This window comes from Ammospiza caudacuta, chromosome 4, assembly GCF_027887145.1.
Source record: "Ammospiza caudacuta isolate bAmmCau1 chromosome 4, bAmmCau1.pri, whole genome shotgun sequence".
NCBI classification, from domain to species: Eukaryota; Metazoa; Chordata; class Aves; order Passeriformes; family Passerellidae; genus Ammospiza; species Ammospiza caudacuta.
The window spans coordinates 8,712,852-8,730,717 of NC_080596.1; the positions used below are offsets into that span (position 1 = coordinate 8,712,852).

At 51.3% G+C, this 17,866-nt stretch overlaps 1 protein-coding gene across 1 annotated transcript; it reads right to left on the reverse strand.

Moving 5' to 3' along the window:
- Positions 1 to 3,063: 3,063 nt before the first annotated feature.
- Positions 3,064 to 15,167, reverse strand: C4H4orf54 (chromosome 4 C4orf54 homolog). Its single transcript, XM_058803727.1, has 4 exons — positions 11,822 to 15,167; positions 10,744 to 11,716; positions 6,552 to 6,674; positions 3,064 to 4,408 (listed from the first exon to the last, which is right to left on the reverse strand). Exons 1-2 carry the CDS (start codon positions 15,165 to 15,167, stop codon positions 10,752 to 10,754), a joined length of 4,311 nt encoding a protein of 1,436 aa, XP_058659710.1. The 3' UTR covers positions 3,064 to 4,408; positions 6,552 to 6,674; positions 10,744 to 10,751.
- Between the last annotated feature and the right edge of the window lie 2,699 nt (positions 15,168 to 17,866).

Genomic DNA, 17,866 nt, shown 5'->3' on the forward strand with positions numbered 1-17,866 from the left:
AAACTCATAAATTGTCATGAAAAAAATTTCTTACAAAATTAAGGAAAAAATCCAAACTCTTTTGTGTTGCAAAAGCCAAGAGTGCAGAAATCTGCAAAAATCAAACTGTTAGTGGGATGAAATGGTCTGCTTGTTGTCTTTCCTGAAAATGCTGTCACATTTCTAGTCAAAGCCTAAATAAAACAGGTAAAAATATAGTGTGAAGAAATTGTTTCCAGTCTTATTGTCTGTTACTTCCTGGGTGGGGAAAGCCTCTCATTGGGGAAGGAATGCTGTTGATTGGGGTAAGAGGAACCATTTTACTCACCTTCACAATATGAAGCAATAATTTAAATTGGCACTCAGGTCCTGGGCTCCCTCTCTAATCAGGAGACCTCCTGATTAGATGAGGATGCACCATGGGCTGGAGGTGCCTGCCCAAGCCCTCTGCCCAGAGGAGAGCTAAGACCCAGCCACTCCTCCTCAGCATCCACTCACAGTCTGCTCCCTGTTGTAGACACTCTGATACCTCCACTGCTGTTTCAGGAACAAACTGAAGACAAACCTTTTTATTTGTTATTAATACTTGTTCTTTGTGTCACACAAAACAAAAAGAAGAGCAGAGCTACTTACTCACCTGGCAAGAGGCAGTCTCCTCCTGCAGAGACCTGACACCCTAAATACAGAAGGTGGACAATGAAATAGCTGCCATCACTCTTCTACTTGCAAAGAGTTATCAACAGATGACTTAGGCTTGCCTATCAATTTACAGATACCCAAAATCAGATTAAAAAGGTTCTAGATAATGCAGTTTATATCTGTAAGATCTTTGTCTGATACCAGCAATCCTTACACCATACCAGCAAAGCTTACCCCTTCTCAATTGTGTCAAATTGAAGACCCAGCCAGTAAAGGGACATTGTGGACCTCCCACAGCTTTGACACTTAAACAGAGCCCCTGAGACCCCCACTGCTCCTTCAGAAGGGATAAGTGTCTTTGTGGACACCCCCTGGCATGGCAGCAGATGCTTCTGAAGCTATCTGACCCCAACAGCTGGACATAATGGGGATTCCAGGAGAGGTTTAGTCCAGCAGCTGGGTAATGGAAGGCCATGGCTTCCTTACTGGGGCTCCATAGCTACAGAAACAACAAAAGTAATAAACTTCTAAAAATATGGTGAAATGAATACATTGCTCCAGCCTGCATTTGAAGGGAAAACACATTTAGGGTTATAAACAAAGCAAATGCTCTATTTATCCAATTAGTGGGGGTTAATCAAGATGTAAAATACGTATTTAATAGTGGTATTACATATACTTTTAAGTAATCAGCAGTGGTAGCAATTAATAATTCATACCTGGAGTTCAGAGAAGGAAACAAATGCTCAGTCTTTTCTAATTGGAAGCCACAGAAGGAATAGTGCAATGAAAATCCAGCTAAGTCCAAAAAGCAACCCACTTGCAATAGAGACTTGGAAACTTTCCCCTTCATGTTTTTTGAACAGTGTTTTTCAACTACTCTTAAAAAAATATTCATATATATAGAGATACAGTTTGGGTTTGGCAGGCAGATTACACGTTCTCAATAGCAACAAGCCTATGGGTCAGCAATTCTAATGTAGGTGCCATTTTTTTTGTTTGGGTTTTTAGGTTTTTTTAGTGTTATGTTCTATGTTTGGGTAACTTGTTTAGATCTGACATCAGGGAATTATTTGCTTCTCATTTTACTTTGTTCCTACTCTTTTTCACAATAGAGTACTTCTACTGTCATTCCAACCACTTTTACTGTCATTCCGAGTGACATTTTAATGACTATGTAGAAACTTATAAGATTTTCTCCAGCAATCCTTGAAAATCCCAGACATATTCCACCTTTCAGTTCATTTAAAGTATCATAAGAAATCCTCATACTTTAATTTCAGTAGATTCATGTGGTGTGAGGCAGTTTGTGTCTGGACAAACACCGGTTGCATTACTGAGCTTCTTAAGGAAGGGTTAAAGTTCATGTCTCTCAGTTTATTTACTTTTGACCTCTCTTTTGTGGAGGTTTCAGCTTCATTTTTCCATCTATTGTGAGAAACCAGCAGTGCAGTGAAAATCTTGTAACAGATCTCCACTGAAATCAGGCTTCAGGAGCTCTCCTTCAAGAAAAGCAGAGTTCCCAAATTTTCCAGTTGACAACCCCAGGTCCCTTTGCAATTTTGGACTTCTCTGCTTTTAATAAAATGATCCAAGGCCATTCTCTCTGCTCTACACACCCACTATTATTTTGTGTCTGTTTTGGTCACCCTTGATCTCCTGGTAGCCCAACTTGCTTCAGTTTTCCTTCAAGCGAAAGTGTTCTTTTAAACTGCAAAAGCAATACTTCAGTTTTCAAGTCTATTTTGGGATTTTCTGGTGTTTGACTCATGCTTTTTTAAACACTTGGACTTAACAATAGAAACCTTTTCAGTCTCCATGAAGATAGAAGGAAAACATTAAAGCAGCAAAAGATTTTTCCTAGTTATAGTTCAAGCAATAATGCTATCCACTAATAAACTCATCTTATGTATGCTTGTATGCAAATGTTAGGCAATGAAGATAACATGGAGAGTGAGCAGAAAAAAGTTATTTACTCCACCAATTGCTCTCTCTGAACACGTTACAACAGACAAAGATGCAGTTCTTTGGATACCCAAACCCATTCACCAGTCAAAGTTAGTTCACTGAAACTGGGGAGTTTTTTCTTAAATTATACTTGGGTAAAAATATAAGCAATGCCAACTTCCCTTTGTTGTAAGAGGAAAGAATAAAGAGAGATCGGGTCAGAAGGAGACTTTCAATACTGGGACAAACTCAGGGAGACTCTGAGTGTGGGGGTTTTGATCAGCTCTCTGGTGTAATCCCTTCTTCTGTTGCTGTTTACATGTTGAACCAAGTAGTGCCTCTGTTTTCACTTGTTCTGCACAACCCCCAAGGTAACTTTGCAAATATACAACCAGGCAGGACTGCAGGCTTACTTGCAGTGTGTCTTTTACTGAAAAATACATTTTATTTATCATAACATTCAAGAGAAAAAACAAAAACAAAAACAACAAACCCCAACATAATACAAATGCCAACTCATTCAGTTACAAACTTTGGTACTTGGCAGTTTCAGACGCTCTGTTCTCCCATGGCAGTGACGTTCCGAACTTCCCGCCGTGCAATTCCCAGAGCCCTGACACCGTCCTTCAATCCCAGGCCCACGGCACCCTGCAGTGGGATCACTTTAGGTTTCAGCTACACACTTGCCACAGTGTAGTCTCCATTGAGAGCAGCTCAAAGAGTCCATTTCTCTCCAGTTATACATCTTCTGTTTCTTAATTCTTCCTCCACAGGCAACAGTCATCAACAGTTCATGGCGTTTTCCCCTTTGCCTTACAGCCCACCTCTCTCTCATCAGACATACCACCCACATCCTCTTAACAATCATTATGCTTACTTCACATTTGCACTTTTAAATATCTTTACACCAATAACTAACTCACCCCTTTAAAAATGAGAGGAAAAAGAAAGGGGCAGGGAGGAAAAAAAAAAAAAGAAGAAATAAAAAAAAAAGAAATAGGTGAAAAAAAGCACAAGCATTTTTGAAGTATGTGTTCTCAGGTAGCCACAAGTTAATGGCAACATATAAGCATAAGGAATGACACTTTGGCCATCAACACTAAAGAATAAAGGTAGCACTGAATACAGACAAGGGGGAAAAACACCCCACACAACCCATAAATACATTTCAAATCATTCACCAGTTGATTCACCAAGGGTTAAATTTGATACTGAGTGAAACCAACCCTGTTGCAAAGGACCAGAACAACATTCTGGTGCATCACTCCAGTCCCGCTCAAACTTTTAATTAGATCCTGACCTAAAATGCATGGACAGTTGGCTGGTGCAGCCCTCAAAACCCCAACAGCAGGGCTGGGAGGGAACTTGAGTGGTGCACAGGATTTTGCCCTGCTTTGCACATGGGGTGAATTTCAGCTGTAACATACTATGACTGCACCGTGAAACATATAATACTAGCAGCTTGTGAGCCCTGACATGGAGGGCTTGACTCTAATCCAAGATATGTGGTTACACATCACCCCATCCACTGGAGAAATTCACCACTGGGCATACATGGAGGAGCACCATATTACCAGAGCTTTTTTCTGGTGACCTTTTGTGGCATTATCTGCTGGGTCCAGCTTGACTCAAGCCCAGAGATCGGGTTCTGTAAAGGGAAGAACCTGGTGCTCAGGTCTGCAAGGCATTCAGCACTCTGGGATGAGTTCAGCAAAGCTTTGCATAGATGGGTGAAAGAAAAAATCCTTCCACTGAAGTCCCCAGGAATCTGCTTAAGTATCTGAAGTTGGAGATGCATGTGAAGGCTTTGCTGGGTTATCGAAGCACCTTGCAAAACTGACCCCTTGATGCAAACAAGAAGTCTTTTTAGTAATAGACAAAATCAAGTAAACACTGTTTGACATTAGGATTGACACATTCCACTGAAGTAAACTCCCCTGAGAAAATAAATAGCTGTTGGAATTCCCTCATTTCATTGCTTTCATCTCCACAGACAGTAAAAAAAAAAACAAAACCCTGCAAAATTTACCTCCAACAAACACATGTTGAAATCCTGGGCGGTTGTTTTCTATGCTTTTTTCTTTTCCTTTCAAGTACACCGGGTGAAACTGTAAACCTGAGGTTGTGTGTGCAAACCTATATCTTGTAAACTGCAACGGGAAACTCCTCTCCGAGCACCGATACAGGAAAAGGTAGGACAGGACCATTGTGGAACAGGGATGCTAGTATTATACTGAACATTCTGCACATGTGTATGTCACAGGGAACCAGCCACTCTGGTACCTGCACTGTCCTGCAGTCCCAAGTACTGTTCTGTCTAACACTGATACTCGAATCACAACACCTACGGACCTAGCAGTCATGAGAGAGGGGGAGAAGCGTTCATCTCCTTTAAGAGGCAGTCAGCCCCAGCCCCAGAGGGAAGCTAAAGCTTGTCATGCAGACTGTACAGCTGAAGAGCACAGGGATAAGCCTTACAAAATCTGTGCTCTTTAAAAAGGGTCAGAATATTCACTGGATTTGCACAATGATGAAAATTAGTGAGAAGGCACATAAGAAATCACTTGCTATCTGCACAGTTGTAGTGCATTTCATCCTGAGGGCAATTACAACTTGTGCCTGTAAACAAATAAATTGCATTGAAATACCATCTCCCACACATGGTTGAAGACAGTTCTACCTGAGTTTTCTGTACGTCATGAGTTACTCAGGAAAATGAAAACCCAGGGCTTATTTTAAAAATGGGAAACACTGAAACTTTCCTAGCTGCAGAAAGCCTTGAGAACAGGGGGAGAAAAATCCTGCCTGCTGGCAAATGCTTAAATGAAGACTTTTGGGATTTGCATTTAGACTTTAAAATTCTAATCTGTTACTTCAAGAAAGCTTTATGTTATATAATTTAGGTTTGGTCTTACATTTATTTGCTTCCCAAAGTGCTTCACTTAGCCAAAATTTTGGGCAGGGAAGAGACTATTGAATTTTAGATTTGGTTTCATAATAACAATTCTCTTTTGCTGAGACAAACTAGTTGCTGGCAACAAGAAACAATCAGTTTGAGCAGAGTTGGACATATAAATCACTGCACTGTCAGTAATCTTATTGTATATTTTTTGTTCAAAAGGTAAATATTTTCTTTGTAATTGTAATTGTAGCCCTCAGATAAACCTGTCAAACAGCTAAAGAAACAACTGCATAGTACTGAGGCTGTAACAGTTAAAAATTATTCTCACTGGGCAGTGACTAGGATTATGTTTTCAACAATGTTGCAATTTAAGGAAGAATAGACTGCAGTCTTAAAGGAAAATAAATGCTGTTCTCTCCACTAGAACCAGGATTTTAAAATATTACATTCAATTTCTGGTTTCCCAGTATTTAAACACTGTCCTAATTAAGGCAACTTGTGATATCCAACACAGCACAGAGGAGCAAACAAAAAAATGAAAGCAATCAAATGTGTTTTCTGACATTTACACAGCTTGTTTTGAACCGTGGCAAAAAATAAACACTAAGGATAAATTTAACACTACAGCTCTCTTCCTTTGCAATTCCAACACTACAGCTCTCTTTCTTTGCAATTCCAAGTGAGAAGTAGAGAATACAAAAAACCATCTGATTGCAAATTGTGACTAAAATCTATATGGAAGACCCTAATTTAACGCAATTGGAGAGAACTGAGGGCTTTATTTCCTTTTCGAAGAGCTGCAAGGCTGCACTGGATCATCACAACACATTCCAGGGATCTGAATGAAGCTGTGTGGTGATCCACACTGAAACACTGCTGCATTTACACCCTGCATTTTATAAACAGCTGCAGTGGCATCACTGCCATTAGCTACCAGCACAGAGCAATGCCTAAAGCCTGCAGATCGGCTTCAGCACAAAAAGAACTTTGCACAAACTAATGCAGTAATTTAGTGCTGCTCACATAATTAAAAGTAGGCATACTCCAAAGGAGGGGGGCATTTAGGAGAAAACAAGAAACTTACATGCTTGTTTTGCATGATGAAGCAAAAAAATTGAGAAAACTGTAGAAGCAGTTTTTAGGATTGATGTTGAAGAGTTACCAAGTGTATTTCAAATTAAAGAAGCATAATTCTTCTTCCTTATCCCTGTGGAAAAACAAACAACAAAACCAGAAAAGCATCATTAATATAGATTGTTAGAGAGCTGAACAATCTTTACTCCTCCAGAGAGGCGCATAAATGCCTCCTTTGTCCCCACACTACTCTTGCTCCTCATTTCCTGAGCCCCTGCCAAGGATCGGCCAAGGGTACCTAGGTTTTCAAACTGAGTCAGTTTTGGGCAGCCCTGGTGTTTTGAGCAGAACCCATCCTTGCTGCTCAAGGTGTGGAACATGCTGTGCCTTCCAACCCCACAGCTCCCAGCAGACAGGTCCTGGGGAACCCCAGGGACACAGGTGGAAAGAGGCCAATGTGACCTGTGTGGAATTTCAGTGATCCATCTGCTCAGTTAAAGACCTTCCCTTACCAGCACAGCATCCAGCATGGAACACATCAGGAAAGGGGAAACAACCCACCCCCAGTGCTCTAAGAACACTTCCATACTGGCTCAGGAAATCATCCTGGGCAGGAGGAGTCATTAAGGCCACCAGGAACTTATATTGGTACCAAGGCTCAGCACTATTGAAAAGTTTCCTAAATAGCCACAGTTTTGAGCACAAAGTCACACTTATTTCCATTTGTAGACTGATTTACTAGGTCAAATGTTAGAGCCTGTTTGGTTCTTGGAATATTCCAATATTTCCCATGAAAACTGGATAAATTCTTTACTAAATTCTCAGCAAAGGCATCACTATAAGTAAGTCCTATGCATACTACACTGTAAGTAATGTGGAGCATACATCCTGCTGAACAGGGAACAACTAAAACAAAGTTGGTAAAAATTCCAATTTATGAGCCTTTAAAATAATTTTTACATACTATCCACACAAAATTAATTTTTAAAGGAAAGCATAGATTATGTGATAGCAGTTAGGAAGAAAACACAACTGATAAGTATATTTGCATACGCATTCCTGTACCTGTAAGGTGTTTATGCTCATGGTTTAAACAGAACAATAAAAATACCCTTCTAATATTGGCAGTACAATTTACTACAGTTACTTTTTACTTTGCTACCTGTTCTTTTCTCATTTATTTACCTAACACGTGGCAGCAACTCCAGAGGGTAAAATATGGGAACAGATACAAAAGTTAAAACCACATTTTCATTCACTCATACTGGGAATGAGCTCCTGTCAGGCAGTTCATTCTCTTACAGGTCAGTTCTGTCAAGGTCTGGATGCAAGTTTATTTGAACTGAAAACTAGCATCAAGGAAGAAGTGCAGCAGGAAAGGATGATGTTGTTAAAGCTCCCCATTTACTGTGAGTGAAGAAGAGGAGGGAGAGAAGCAACCATAAGATATCACTCAGAAATATGCACGTATTTTCCACTATTTTCTGCATATCAAAAACTTAAGAATAGTTCAGAAATGGCAGCTTGGATTTTGTCAGAACACAAACTGCTGGGATCTATTTTATCCCAATGATTATGCAGGAAAGAGCACCAGATACAAGGGGAAGTGCAGCAGATGTGCAGGGGATTTGGTGTCAATCCACCACAGGCATCACACCTTCAGCAAAACTTCAGGTCCCACTGACCTCCCACAGGTGACAGAGACCAAGATGGAGCAGTCCTTAACACAGTGATACATTTGTGAATGAAGATGTGAAAGAAATACAGCAAAGAAAGGAAGAAGAGAGCATGTGCAGTGCAGAAAGGAATTCAGGAGTGGAGAAAAAGAGCATTCATTCAGCTCATTTTGCCTAGTAAAAAAAAGGGACCTGAAAAGACAGTACTTTATTCAATTTTTGCACTCAAAGGATGAAATCTGGCTGGTTTCAAATCCATGTTAGCATCTGCACAGCATTGCTGCAATCAAAAAACCCTGGTCTGGTGTGAAAGCAACTAACTGGAATTAAAAAATTTAACAACAGCTCACCATTACATTCACATGAAATTATACTGATGTTCCTGGGGAAAAACACCATCGTGTTAGGGGAAAAACACTACACTGAGCAAACAAAGACTTTTGATTAGGAATGGAATGACAAAAGATTAAGGAAAATAATGGAAAACAAAAGTAGACATCAAAAGAGAGAAGAAGAGGAAAATTATCCACAGGGACATGAAAGTTATGTAGGTGAATGAAAATAACAGGAAGAAGAAGGCTACAGATGTGATTCCTCGGTGGCATATACCTAATTTTCCACAGAGACATAAGATGGTAAGAAATAACCAAAGTCTAATGACAAGTTAAGCACATCCTGAGCATGCACCACCAGCGTTTTGGGGCAGCTTTCACACAGTTCTGCCGTGTAGAGCTCTGACACAGCACAACAAAGCAGGGCTGCTGTTTTAACTTCACCAGGGAGGAAGAGCAATTTGGTGAGAGCATCACCTGCCTCACCAGGCACTGAAGGCAAGCTAAAAACATAACAGGATAACCCTTTGGGAACTGAGGGGCAGGGCACACCAGGAAATATGATGTTTTTCACTTTTAAAGAGTGAAAAAGACACAAGAAAAGCTGGAGGGTTTTGTTTAGTTACTGTTACAAATACATGTACTATGCACCCTATCTTTTCAAAAACATCACATCTCTAATCTGAAATCTAACAAATTCCTTCTGCTAGCCATCTCAATCCAGCCTCCAGACTAAAGGGAAAATAACTACTTTTTGCCATTTCATCTAGGTTCTAGATTTTACTGGCAAGATGAACTCAAGCAGCACAGCAGAGCTCAAGTTAAACTGGCATATTGCCTGTCCTGAGTGATCCGTAAGGGCCAATGAAAACAACTTCCTCCACAGCCAGGATAAAAGAATGGAACTTTCAACATAAAATAATTACAAGCAGAGAAGCAAGTGTATAAATCACATCAATAAGGTTTCATTCAACAAATAATCTACTATGTAGTAGATGATGCAAGCTAAAAAAAAAATAAAAAAATATTTTAAAGCAAAATAAATAACCCAAGTGCTGGAAGACAAAATTTACCCTCAAGCATGCAACTGGGCAAAGCTCAGCCCAAACTGGTGACAAAACCAAATTTCTGGCTGTTGCCACTCTTCCACTCTTTCTCTTTGCCTTTTCATATACACCAAAAAACTAACTCTGTGAGTTCTTGGTAAGCCATGGAAGATTTGGCAGTTCTGCCTAATACTGCACGTGATAAAGATGAGCCATGCATTCTAATGCACGAGGCAGAAGGAGCAGTGACACCAGTCCTGAAGGTACTTCTGTAACATTTCAGGTCTTTTAAAATGAAATGCCATCATTCCTTGGTTGTTTTGCACAGGACATACTGCACCACTGGTTTCAGTGCATGCTGTATGCACAGTCCTGCTCTCCAGGACACGTACTCAGTGTCCCTGCAGGCACATCCCTGAATCTGGAGGCTGGCCCTGGGTTACAGCCCCAGGTAGCTGGGCACTGTCAGGACTCTGGCACTACAAGCTCAGAGCTGCTGTGTAAAACCGTGGGCACCTCTGCCCCAGCTTTGCACCTGTGGGCACCTCTGCCCCAGCCAGCAGCCCCATGGCTCCAGGAGAGCTCACCTGGGCCTGCTCCATGCATCCTGCTCCCTCATCCCACTAACAAGAAGGACCCAAAATAAGGGTTTGCTTCCATTAGACCCCTTTTCCACTCCTCTTGAGCTTGGGGAGAAACAGGTACAAGGGAAAGAGAGGTGCCCACCTCCCCGTGGGAGGAAGAGGTGAGAGGTGAGATAAGAGGTGAATGTGATGCCAAGGTGAAGGGGATCTTTCATGGCTTGCAAGGTGGGTCCAGATGATGGATCCAGAGATGCCAAACCACACTGCAATCCCCGGGAGCAATGGGAGTTGCCCCGGCCATAGGGCTGCACAAATACAGGCTGTGTGATGAGTGGCTATGGTGTGCTTCTCTGAAACTGCCAAAAAAAGAAGCTCCAAGTTTTACCGAACTGCACCAACGGGTTTGCCTGACCTTTCTATATTTTACACCCTAGTGAGGGCCCCCTCGGTGAACCCTCTCCCCTGAGCAGAAGCTGTGGCACTGCTGTCACTTGGCCATTAACCCGCTCTCCCTGCCCACCCGCGGTGACTGCCGTGCCCGGCAGGCAGCACCCACCCACTCACCGCGCTCTTCACCGGTGCTCCACCACGAAGCGCATGGTGGTGCCGTCGAAGGAGGGCGGCGCGACGATGCGCGGCCCGGTGGCCGGCGCTGTGATGCTGATGACGGGCTTCGCCTCGGCCGGCCCGTGTCGCGGCGGCGGCGGGCCCTTGCTGCTGGCCACGTAGTAGGGGCTGTCGGGGAACGCCGCCTCCGGCGCGGCGGGGCTGCCGGGCTCTGCGGGGGCGCTGCCGTCGCTGCCCGAGTGCGACAGCGGGCGCTGCAGGGCTCCGGCGGGCAGCACGGCGGCGGCGGGCAGCAGCCCGGGGTACAGCATGTACGTGGCGCCGTAGGCACCGGCATTGAGGGCGAGGGGCGAGAGAGGCAGCGGGACGGGAGCCACGGCCGGCTGCTGGGGCACCGGCACCTCCACGTACTGCCCGGTCTCGGGGTCGAAGAGGCGCCGCTTGAGGGGCTGCTGCACGGGCGTGTCCACCAGGTAGTACTGCCCGGTGCTCACGTCCAGCAGCACCTTGCGCTGCGTCTGCGGGAAGGGCTCGGCCGCGGTGGCGGCGGCGGGCACGGAGGGCGAGAAGCAGAGCAGCGGCGGCGGCGCGGCGCCGGGCAGGGCGGCGAAGGGCAGCGGCGGGCGGTACAGGGCGGCGGGCGCACCCTCGGCGGGCGGCGGGGCGGCGGCGGGGGGCTCCTCGGCGGGCGGGGGTCCGGGCGGCGGTCTGGGGCTGCCGGGGGTCTTGGCGGCGCCGAAGGGCTGCAGGCCGCACAGCGCTGCCGCCGCCGCTGACGCCGACACCGGGCTGGGCCGGACGCCGCCGCCGCCCTCCGTGGCCGCCGCGGCCGGGGGGGAGCCGGGCTCGGCGGCCTTCAGCGGCAGGGACAGATAGTTCCCGCAGTCGGGGCCGCGCTCCGCATCGCCGCCGCCGCCGCCCGCGGGCAGCCGAGGGGAGCGCGGCGGTGCCGGGGCCCGCGGGCCGCCCTCTGGGGGGAGCTTGGCGGGCGCGGGGGCCGCGGCTCCGCCCGCCCCGCGGAGCGTGAGGAGGGCGCGGGGGGCGGCGGGCGGCTCGGTGCGGGGCGGCGGCGGGCCGCGCTGCCGCTGCCGGGCCAGGCTCTCGAAGGCGGCCGCCTTGGCCGAGACCTTGTCGGCGGCGCTGTTGGAGGGGCGGCGGGGCAGCCGCTCGCTGCTCGGGCCCTTGCCCCCCGACGGCTCCTCCGCCTTGTCCGCCGGCGGCGGCGGGGGCGCAGCGGCGGCGGGTCGGGAGCCGGCACCCCGCTCCTGGCTGGCGATAAGGGAGAGGACGTGGCTGTCGGTGATGGGCAGAGGGTCGCTCTTGCGCTTCCACTCGCGCTTGTTGAAGCTGTAGAGCTCCTCCATGCTCCGCACCGCCGCCGTCAGCTTCTCCAGCGCGTTCTGCACCGGCGCCGCCTTGCTCTCCTCCCGCGGGTCCTCCTCCGGTACCCGGCCCCTCTCGGGAGGCGGCGGCGGCTGGTGCCGCCAGGGCGCGGAGGATTTGGAAACGATCTTGAGCACAGCGGGCTGGCGAGCATCGCTCTTGTTGGGGGCGATGGTGGCCACTGGAAGCCTGCCCGAGGTGCGGTGCACCAGCACGGTGCCCTCCGGGGGGCAGGCGGGCGCCTTGCCCGCCGCCTTTGCCCCCGCCTCGGTGGGCTTGGCGCCGGTGTGGCCGACCGCCTGGCAGGTGATGACCACGGGGGAGAGCGCCCGGGGCACACCGGCGATGACCAGCTGCTGCCGGGGCTTCTGCTCCGCGCCGCCTTGCTCGGAGGCGCCGCTGCCCTTGTCGCTGCTGTTATCTCCCGAGTCAGCGCTGTAGGAGCTTTTGATGAGCTTCCGCACGTCCCGCACCTGGTGGAGGATCCCCTGCGCTCTGTACTTGCTGTCCCTCACGTCGCGCACTAGGAACTGCGGCACTTTGTCGGTGCCGTCGCCGGCCTTGAGAGGCTTGAGCGGCTGCCCCCTGCCCTCCTCCGGCGGCCGGCCTGCGATCTGCGGCGTCAGCAGCTGCGCGATGCTGAAAGCGGCGTCCCGGGGCTGCTGCACGCTGCCCAGGCTGATCTTGATCTCGGGCGCTTTGGGCTTGGCGGCGGGGGGCGAGGCGGCGGCCGAGGACACGGCGACGGCGGCGGAGCACTTGGTCGCCCTCTTGCCGGGATCCTTCTCGCGAGGGGTGTGCTGAATGGCGGGCACGAACAGGCGGGACATCTTGGTGGACTTGCCGGCAGAGATCTCACCCAGGTCGGCTCGCCAGTCGTTCTTGGGAGAAAGTTTCAGCTTGCCGACGGGCGCCCTCTCCTCCTTCCTTTCCGCCTCCCGCTCCTTCCAGGACCTGAAGGCGCTGTTCTGGCTGCGGAGGAAGGTGGCCTTGATGGCCTCCGAGGCGCTGCGCTTCACCTCGCACAGCTCCTCGGACAGCGCCCGGTCCAGGCTGCGGTTCCCCTCGCGGGCCGGCGACGCCTTGGAGGCCGGGGAGCGGCCCCCGCCGCCCTCGCCCGCATCCTCCGCCGGCGCCGCGGCGCCGTCCGAGCCGCCCTCCGAGTGCCGCGAGTTCTGCCGCTGCACGCCACCCTCCCGGTGCCGCTCCCGGCCGGCGCCGCCGCCGGGGGGTTCGGGCTCCCGGCCCGCGCCCGGCCCGGTGTAGGAGGTGTCGGTGATCTCGCCCCGCTCCATCTTGAACTCGTGCTCCAGCTGCATCTTCTTGGAGATTACGTTTTTGAGGAGGCTGGAGGCGAACCTGGACTTCTTGCTGGAGCCCTTCCCGCCGCCCTCCGCCGCCGGCGGCTCCCCGGCCTCGGCGGCATCGCCGAAGTCCAGCAGGGTCACCACCCGGGAGCCCGCCCGCAGCCGCCGCGGCGTTTCGACGTGGGCGATCTCCCCGTCGAGCTTGCTGACCACGAACTCGAGGGCTTTGGTCTGCGAGCGGCCGGAGCGCAGCAGGCTGGGCTCGGCTCTCGGCCCCAGAGTGCCGCACTTGAGGTCCAGGTAGGTGGACCAGCGGTTGATGCCCAGGGCATTGTCGGACAGGGAGGCGGAGGAGGCGCGGGAGCCGGGGCGCAGGGTGTCGAAATAGGGGTACGCCAGGCTGCGGAAAGCCCTGGCCGTAAGGTTTCGCACCTCTTTGTCGGCATCGTCCAGCTCGCTGACGGCGCTGGAGGCGCCGCTCGAGTGCTCCCCTGCCCTGGCGGCCCCGCAGCGCGTCTGCAGCCGCGCGGGCACCGCGATGAACTTTTTCGCGTGGTCGCGGAGCGCATCCTGTTTTAAACTCGCACTGCGGTCGGGAGCCGCGGCGACACGGAGACTCATGTCGCCTTCATGCTTGGCAGCGTAAACAGTGTTTTGCTTTCCGTGCACGTTGCTAGACTCATTTATAGCCCGGGAAGCGGCTTTGATTGATAGGAGAAGCTGGGCGGCCGGGCTCCCGCCGGGGCGGCCGGGCTGCTTGGACCGGCTTTCCCCCGAGCTGGCGCGCTTGTCCGCGCCGGGGGTGTCGTGTTCGGAGGTAAGGCTGACGATCTCGGTGCTGCTGGTGTTGTCGATGCTGTCCGTCTGGTTGTTGGGGTCGCTGGTGGTCGTGCTAAGGTAGCAGCTATTCTCCTCCTCCTCCGTCAGCGTGTCCCCCGGGGTCTCGTCGCTCCCAAAGGAGGCGTAGTCAACGAAGGAGTAGATCACGTTGTTATCCTCGAAGTCCCAGCGGGCGGCCAGCCCCGCGTCGAAGTCCATGTCGTGGTCCACCTCGCTGAGCTGGATCTCCTGCGTGCTGATATAGTGCGCCTCGTCGCGGCCGCCGCCGGGAGGGGAGCCCGGGGGGGCGCCGGGGGGAGTCGCCTTGCGCCCCGCGACCTCATCCTCCACTTCGCTTTCGTAGCCGAAGGACGACGAGGAGGTTTTGCCCTCCGTCGACACCGGGTCGCCCGTTGCGGGAGAGTCGTCCGCCTTGGTCACGGGCGAAGGGCAGGAGGAGGAGGAGGACTCGGGGCAGCCCCCCGCCTCCGGCGTCCCGCCGCTCCCCGCCGCTTCCACGGAGCCGGGGCCGGTGTCAGCCCCGCATTCCGCCGCCGCCGCCGGGGAAGGAGGGCGATCCCGCCCGCGGTCCGAGGATGCTGGCCGCGCTTCCTCCGCCGGGGGTCCGCCGCTCGCCGAGTCGCCATCCCGGGTCCCGCCGGCTCCGCTGTCCGGTGCGGGACCGGACGCTCCCTCCGCGCCGCCGGCCGGGGCCAGTTCGGGCTTCTGGCGGCTCTCCTCCGGCCCCTGCGGCGAGCCGCGGATCTCCACGTACGCCGCCTCCCTCTCCTCCTGGACGGGCGCCTCCGGGCCGGGGTTCGGGCTCGGGTTTGGGGTCGGGTCCCGCTCCGCCGCCGCCGCGCCCTCCGGGCCGGCTCGGGGGCTGGCGGGCCGCTGGCCGGGCGCGTCCATGCCGGGGCCGTCGGGGCGCGGCAGTGGCCAGCGGGGGCGGGCAGGCACGTGCCGGCGGGACGGGGGGGCGGCGGCGCCCACGCCCTGCCCTCCCCTCCCCTCCGTGCCCTCCCCTCCTTGCCCTGCCCTCCCCTCCGCTCCTCTCCCGTCCCCTCCTCTCCCGTGCCCTCCTCCGCCCGGCGCGCCGGCTCCCGGCCCGGGCGGGCATCGCCGCCGGGGGGCGGAGGGGTCGGGCCGGGCTCAGCTCCCGCCGCGGCACAGGGCAGCCGCTCCGGACACCGCGGGGGAGCTGGCCCTGCACATCCCGGCACGGGCCCCGGTCCTGCGGGCTTTCCGAGACGCGGACTATACATAGAGCCGGCGTCACTTAGGCCGTCTGAAATCCTATTTTAAACATCTGTGTTTCCCCGTAATAAAGGCGCCCGGACCCCTCTTGGAAGGGGAGAGCTGCCCATGCCTACAGAGATGCTGCCCAGCTCCCCGGGGAGCCGGCGGCACCGGCTGCAGGAGACACCTCCCAGGGCTCTCACTGGCTGAGCACGCAGCGTGTCAGCGGCAAGCGCACCCTCCTCGTTCTACACGTAGCAGTGGCTAAACAGCTGTTTTCTTCCCTAAGCTATCCCCCTGCACCCTGCGTCCCCAGTCGCAGGAGGCGTCGTTGCACAGGGACACTCTATGGATGGCAGTCTGGCCCTGCACCTTTACAGCAGTCCAGAGAGCCACCGGCCTCCAAGAAATATTTCTCTTTCCAAGAAATGCTGGTTTAGACACAACCAGCACCTAAGGCCTATTAATAGGCATTTCTATGGCATGCCTGACCTTTGGCAGCTGAGAGCTTCACTGAGCGGTCCCCAAGATGACAAACCAAAAATCAGTCCAGCACCATGGGAGTTTTGAAAAGGCAAGCTGTTAAACACTGAGGAGGAGAAACAAAGGAAAGCCGGAAATGTTGAGGAGCAGCCCACAGGTTTACAATACAAACAATAACTCAAATTCACAGCTTAAAAAACAGTATCCCAAATTTAAAGTACTTGAACACTAAGGTGAGCAAGCTGGCATTGGGCTGGTAACACTGAACTGAGGTGCAGGAGAGCTGTGGAAATCCCTAAAGTGATTAGCAGGATCCAGGACCTTCCAGCTGCATGGGGTGGCATGGTGTGCAGCTCTGCCAGGGATGCCACAGGAATAGAGGAGCCAAGATGCAAAGGTGACACTGCCCTAGAAGTCTTCCCAGCACTGTCCATGTCAAAACAAGGGTTTCCCAGTGCTCCCAGCTCCTCATCCCACCTTGTAGCCAGGAGGCCCTGCTGCCATCCTCCCACTCTTCCTGCTGCCTCCAGGAAAAATGACCTGCCTTCTTTACTGAGCCCAAGTGGAGTCCTGTGAGGCTCCCTGCAGCAAGGGCAGGTTCATAGCCTGTTCCACATAAGGGTCTCTGCTGCCTGGAGGAAAACAAGTGAGGTGGCTCCAGCTTTTAGTACTGTACATAGATACATAGTCATTTCTTAGGCTGTAGATTGACAGGATGGAGAATATTACTGAAGCACCCTGTGATATTTTAACAGAAAGACACATCCTCCAAACCTGGAGGGTTTGGAGCGAGTCAGGTCACGTGCAGTGAGGCTCTCCCAGGCAGCAGGGATAACTGCTTCTCATCCTTACTGAGTCTGTCCTGCCCCCAGTGTGCTGTTAGTGAGAAGCTAGGCAGCAGCTTTTGTGGGCACTAGGCTTCCTCAGCCTCGATCTTAGCCCAGGCTTATGTAGCTTCACTCCCCTGGTGCACACAGTGACTGCAGTTCTCCACAGAGCTGTGGTTAAGCGGCATCTTCATCCCCTAACAACTTCACTGGGTCTTGTGTCCCAGCCACATATATTACAGGCTTGCCCCTCAAGCAGCACAATGAAATCTCAAGCAGCACAATAAAATCACAACATAACTAAAGAAAGACAATATTTTAGCACATTATTAAGAGACATCTTAGTTTTAATTGGTGATGGGCTAAGAGTAGATCCTCCAATACAGTCCTTTCCAAATGCCTGGGATGCCAAGGAATGCACTTTAAACCCTGATCATTCATTGTACTTGGGTGACTGCTGGCAGCTGTAGCAGCCTGGCCTTCTGCTCTGCCTTCTGCCAGATGCCTCCTCTCAAGCAAGGTCTCTACCCCAGGTTCTCAGTGTCCCACACTCCGATCTCCCTAAACAGGGTCTCAGGTGTCAGTCTCTCACACTTCACTCTCCCCTCTAATGTTTGGTTTTCCTGCATTAAGAGTACACAATGAATCAGATCTTTGCTCCCCAAACCTGCACATTTGAGAGTGGTGTTGTTTTTTTGAGTAACAGTTGTTCATGTATTCCTGCCAAGATCCCCACCAAAATGAGCATCGAAACTTGACTCTTTATTTATCTATTTTCACAGTCCAGTTTCTAGCTATGGTCCTGAGATGTTTTTTTCTGCCCTTTTCCTTTGGTGGTATCTTGAACTAAATCTACTCAATCTTACAAACCCGGGCAATGACTCTCCCAACTGAGGCAGAAACCACAATGGAGCACTCATACATGTATGTTTGCATACATTAACATACTGATGTCTCCAGCACAGGGAATTTATGCCCCTGGTGACAAAAATACATACATAAAATCCACACCTGTTCCTCTCCACTTTCAGTCAGGGCTGTTCCTGGAGGCCTGCATGCCTT

Excerpts from the sequence above, each read along its gene's own strand:
- C4H4orf54 (XM_058803727.1), bottom strand. The coding sequence starts at position 15,167 with ATGGACGCGCCCGGCCAGCGGCCCGCCAGCCCCCGAGCCGGCCCGGAG. Across the intron at positions 11,717-11,821 it reads GGCCCGGCAGCGGCAGCGCG|AGGGCGGCCCGCGGGCCCCG; the intron begins GCCCGCCGCCGC and ends AGCTCCCCCCAG.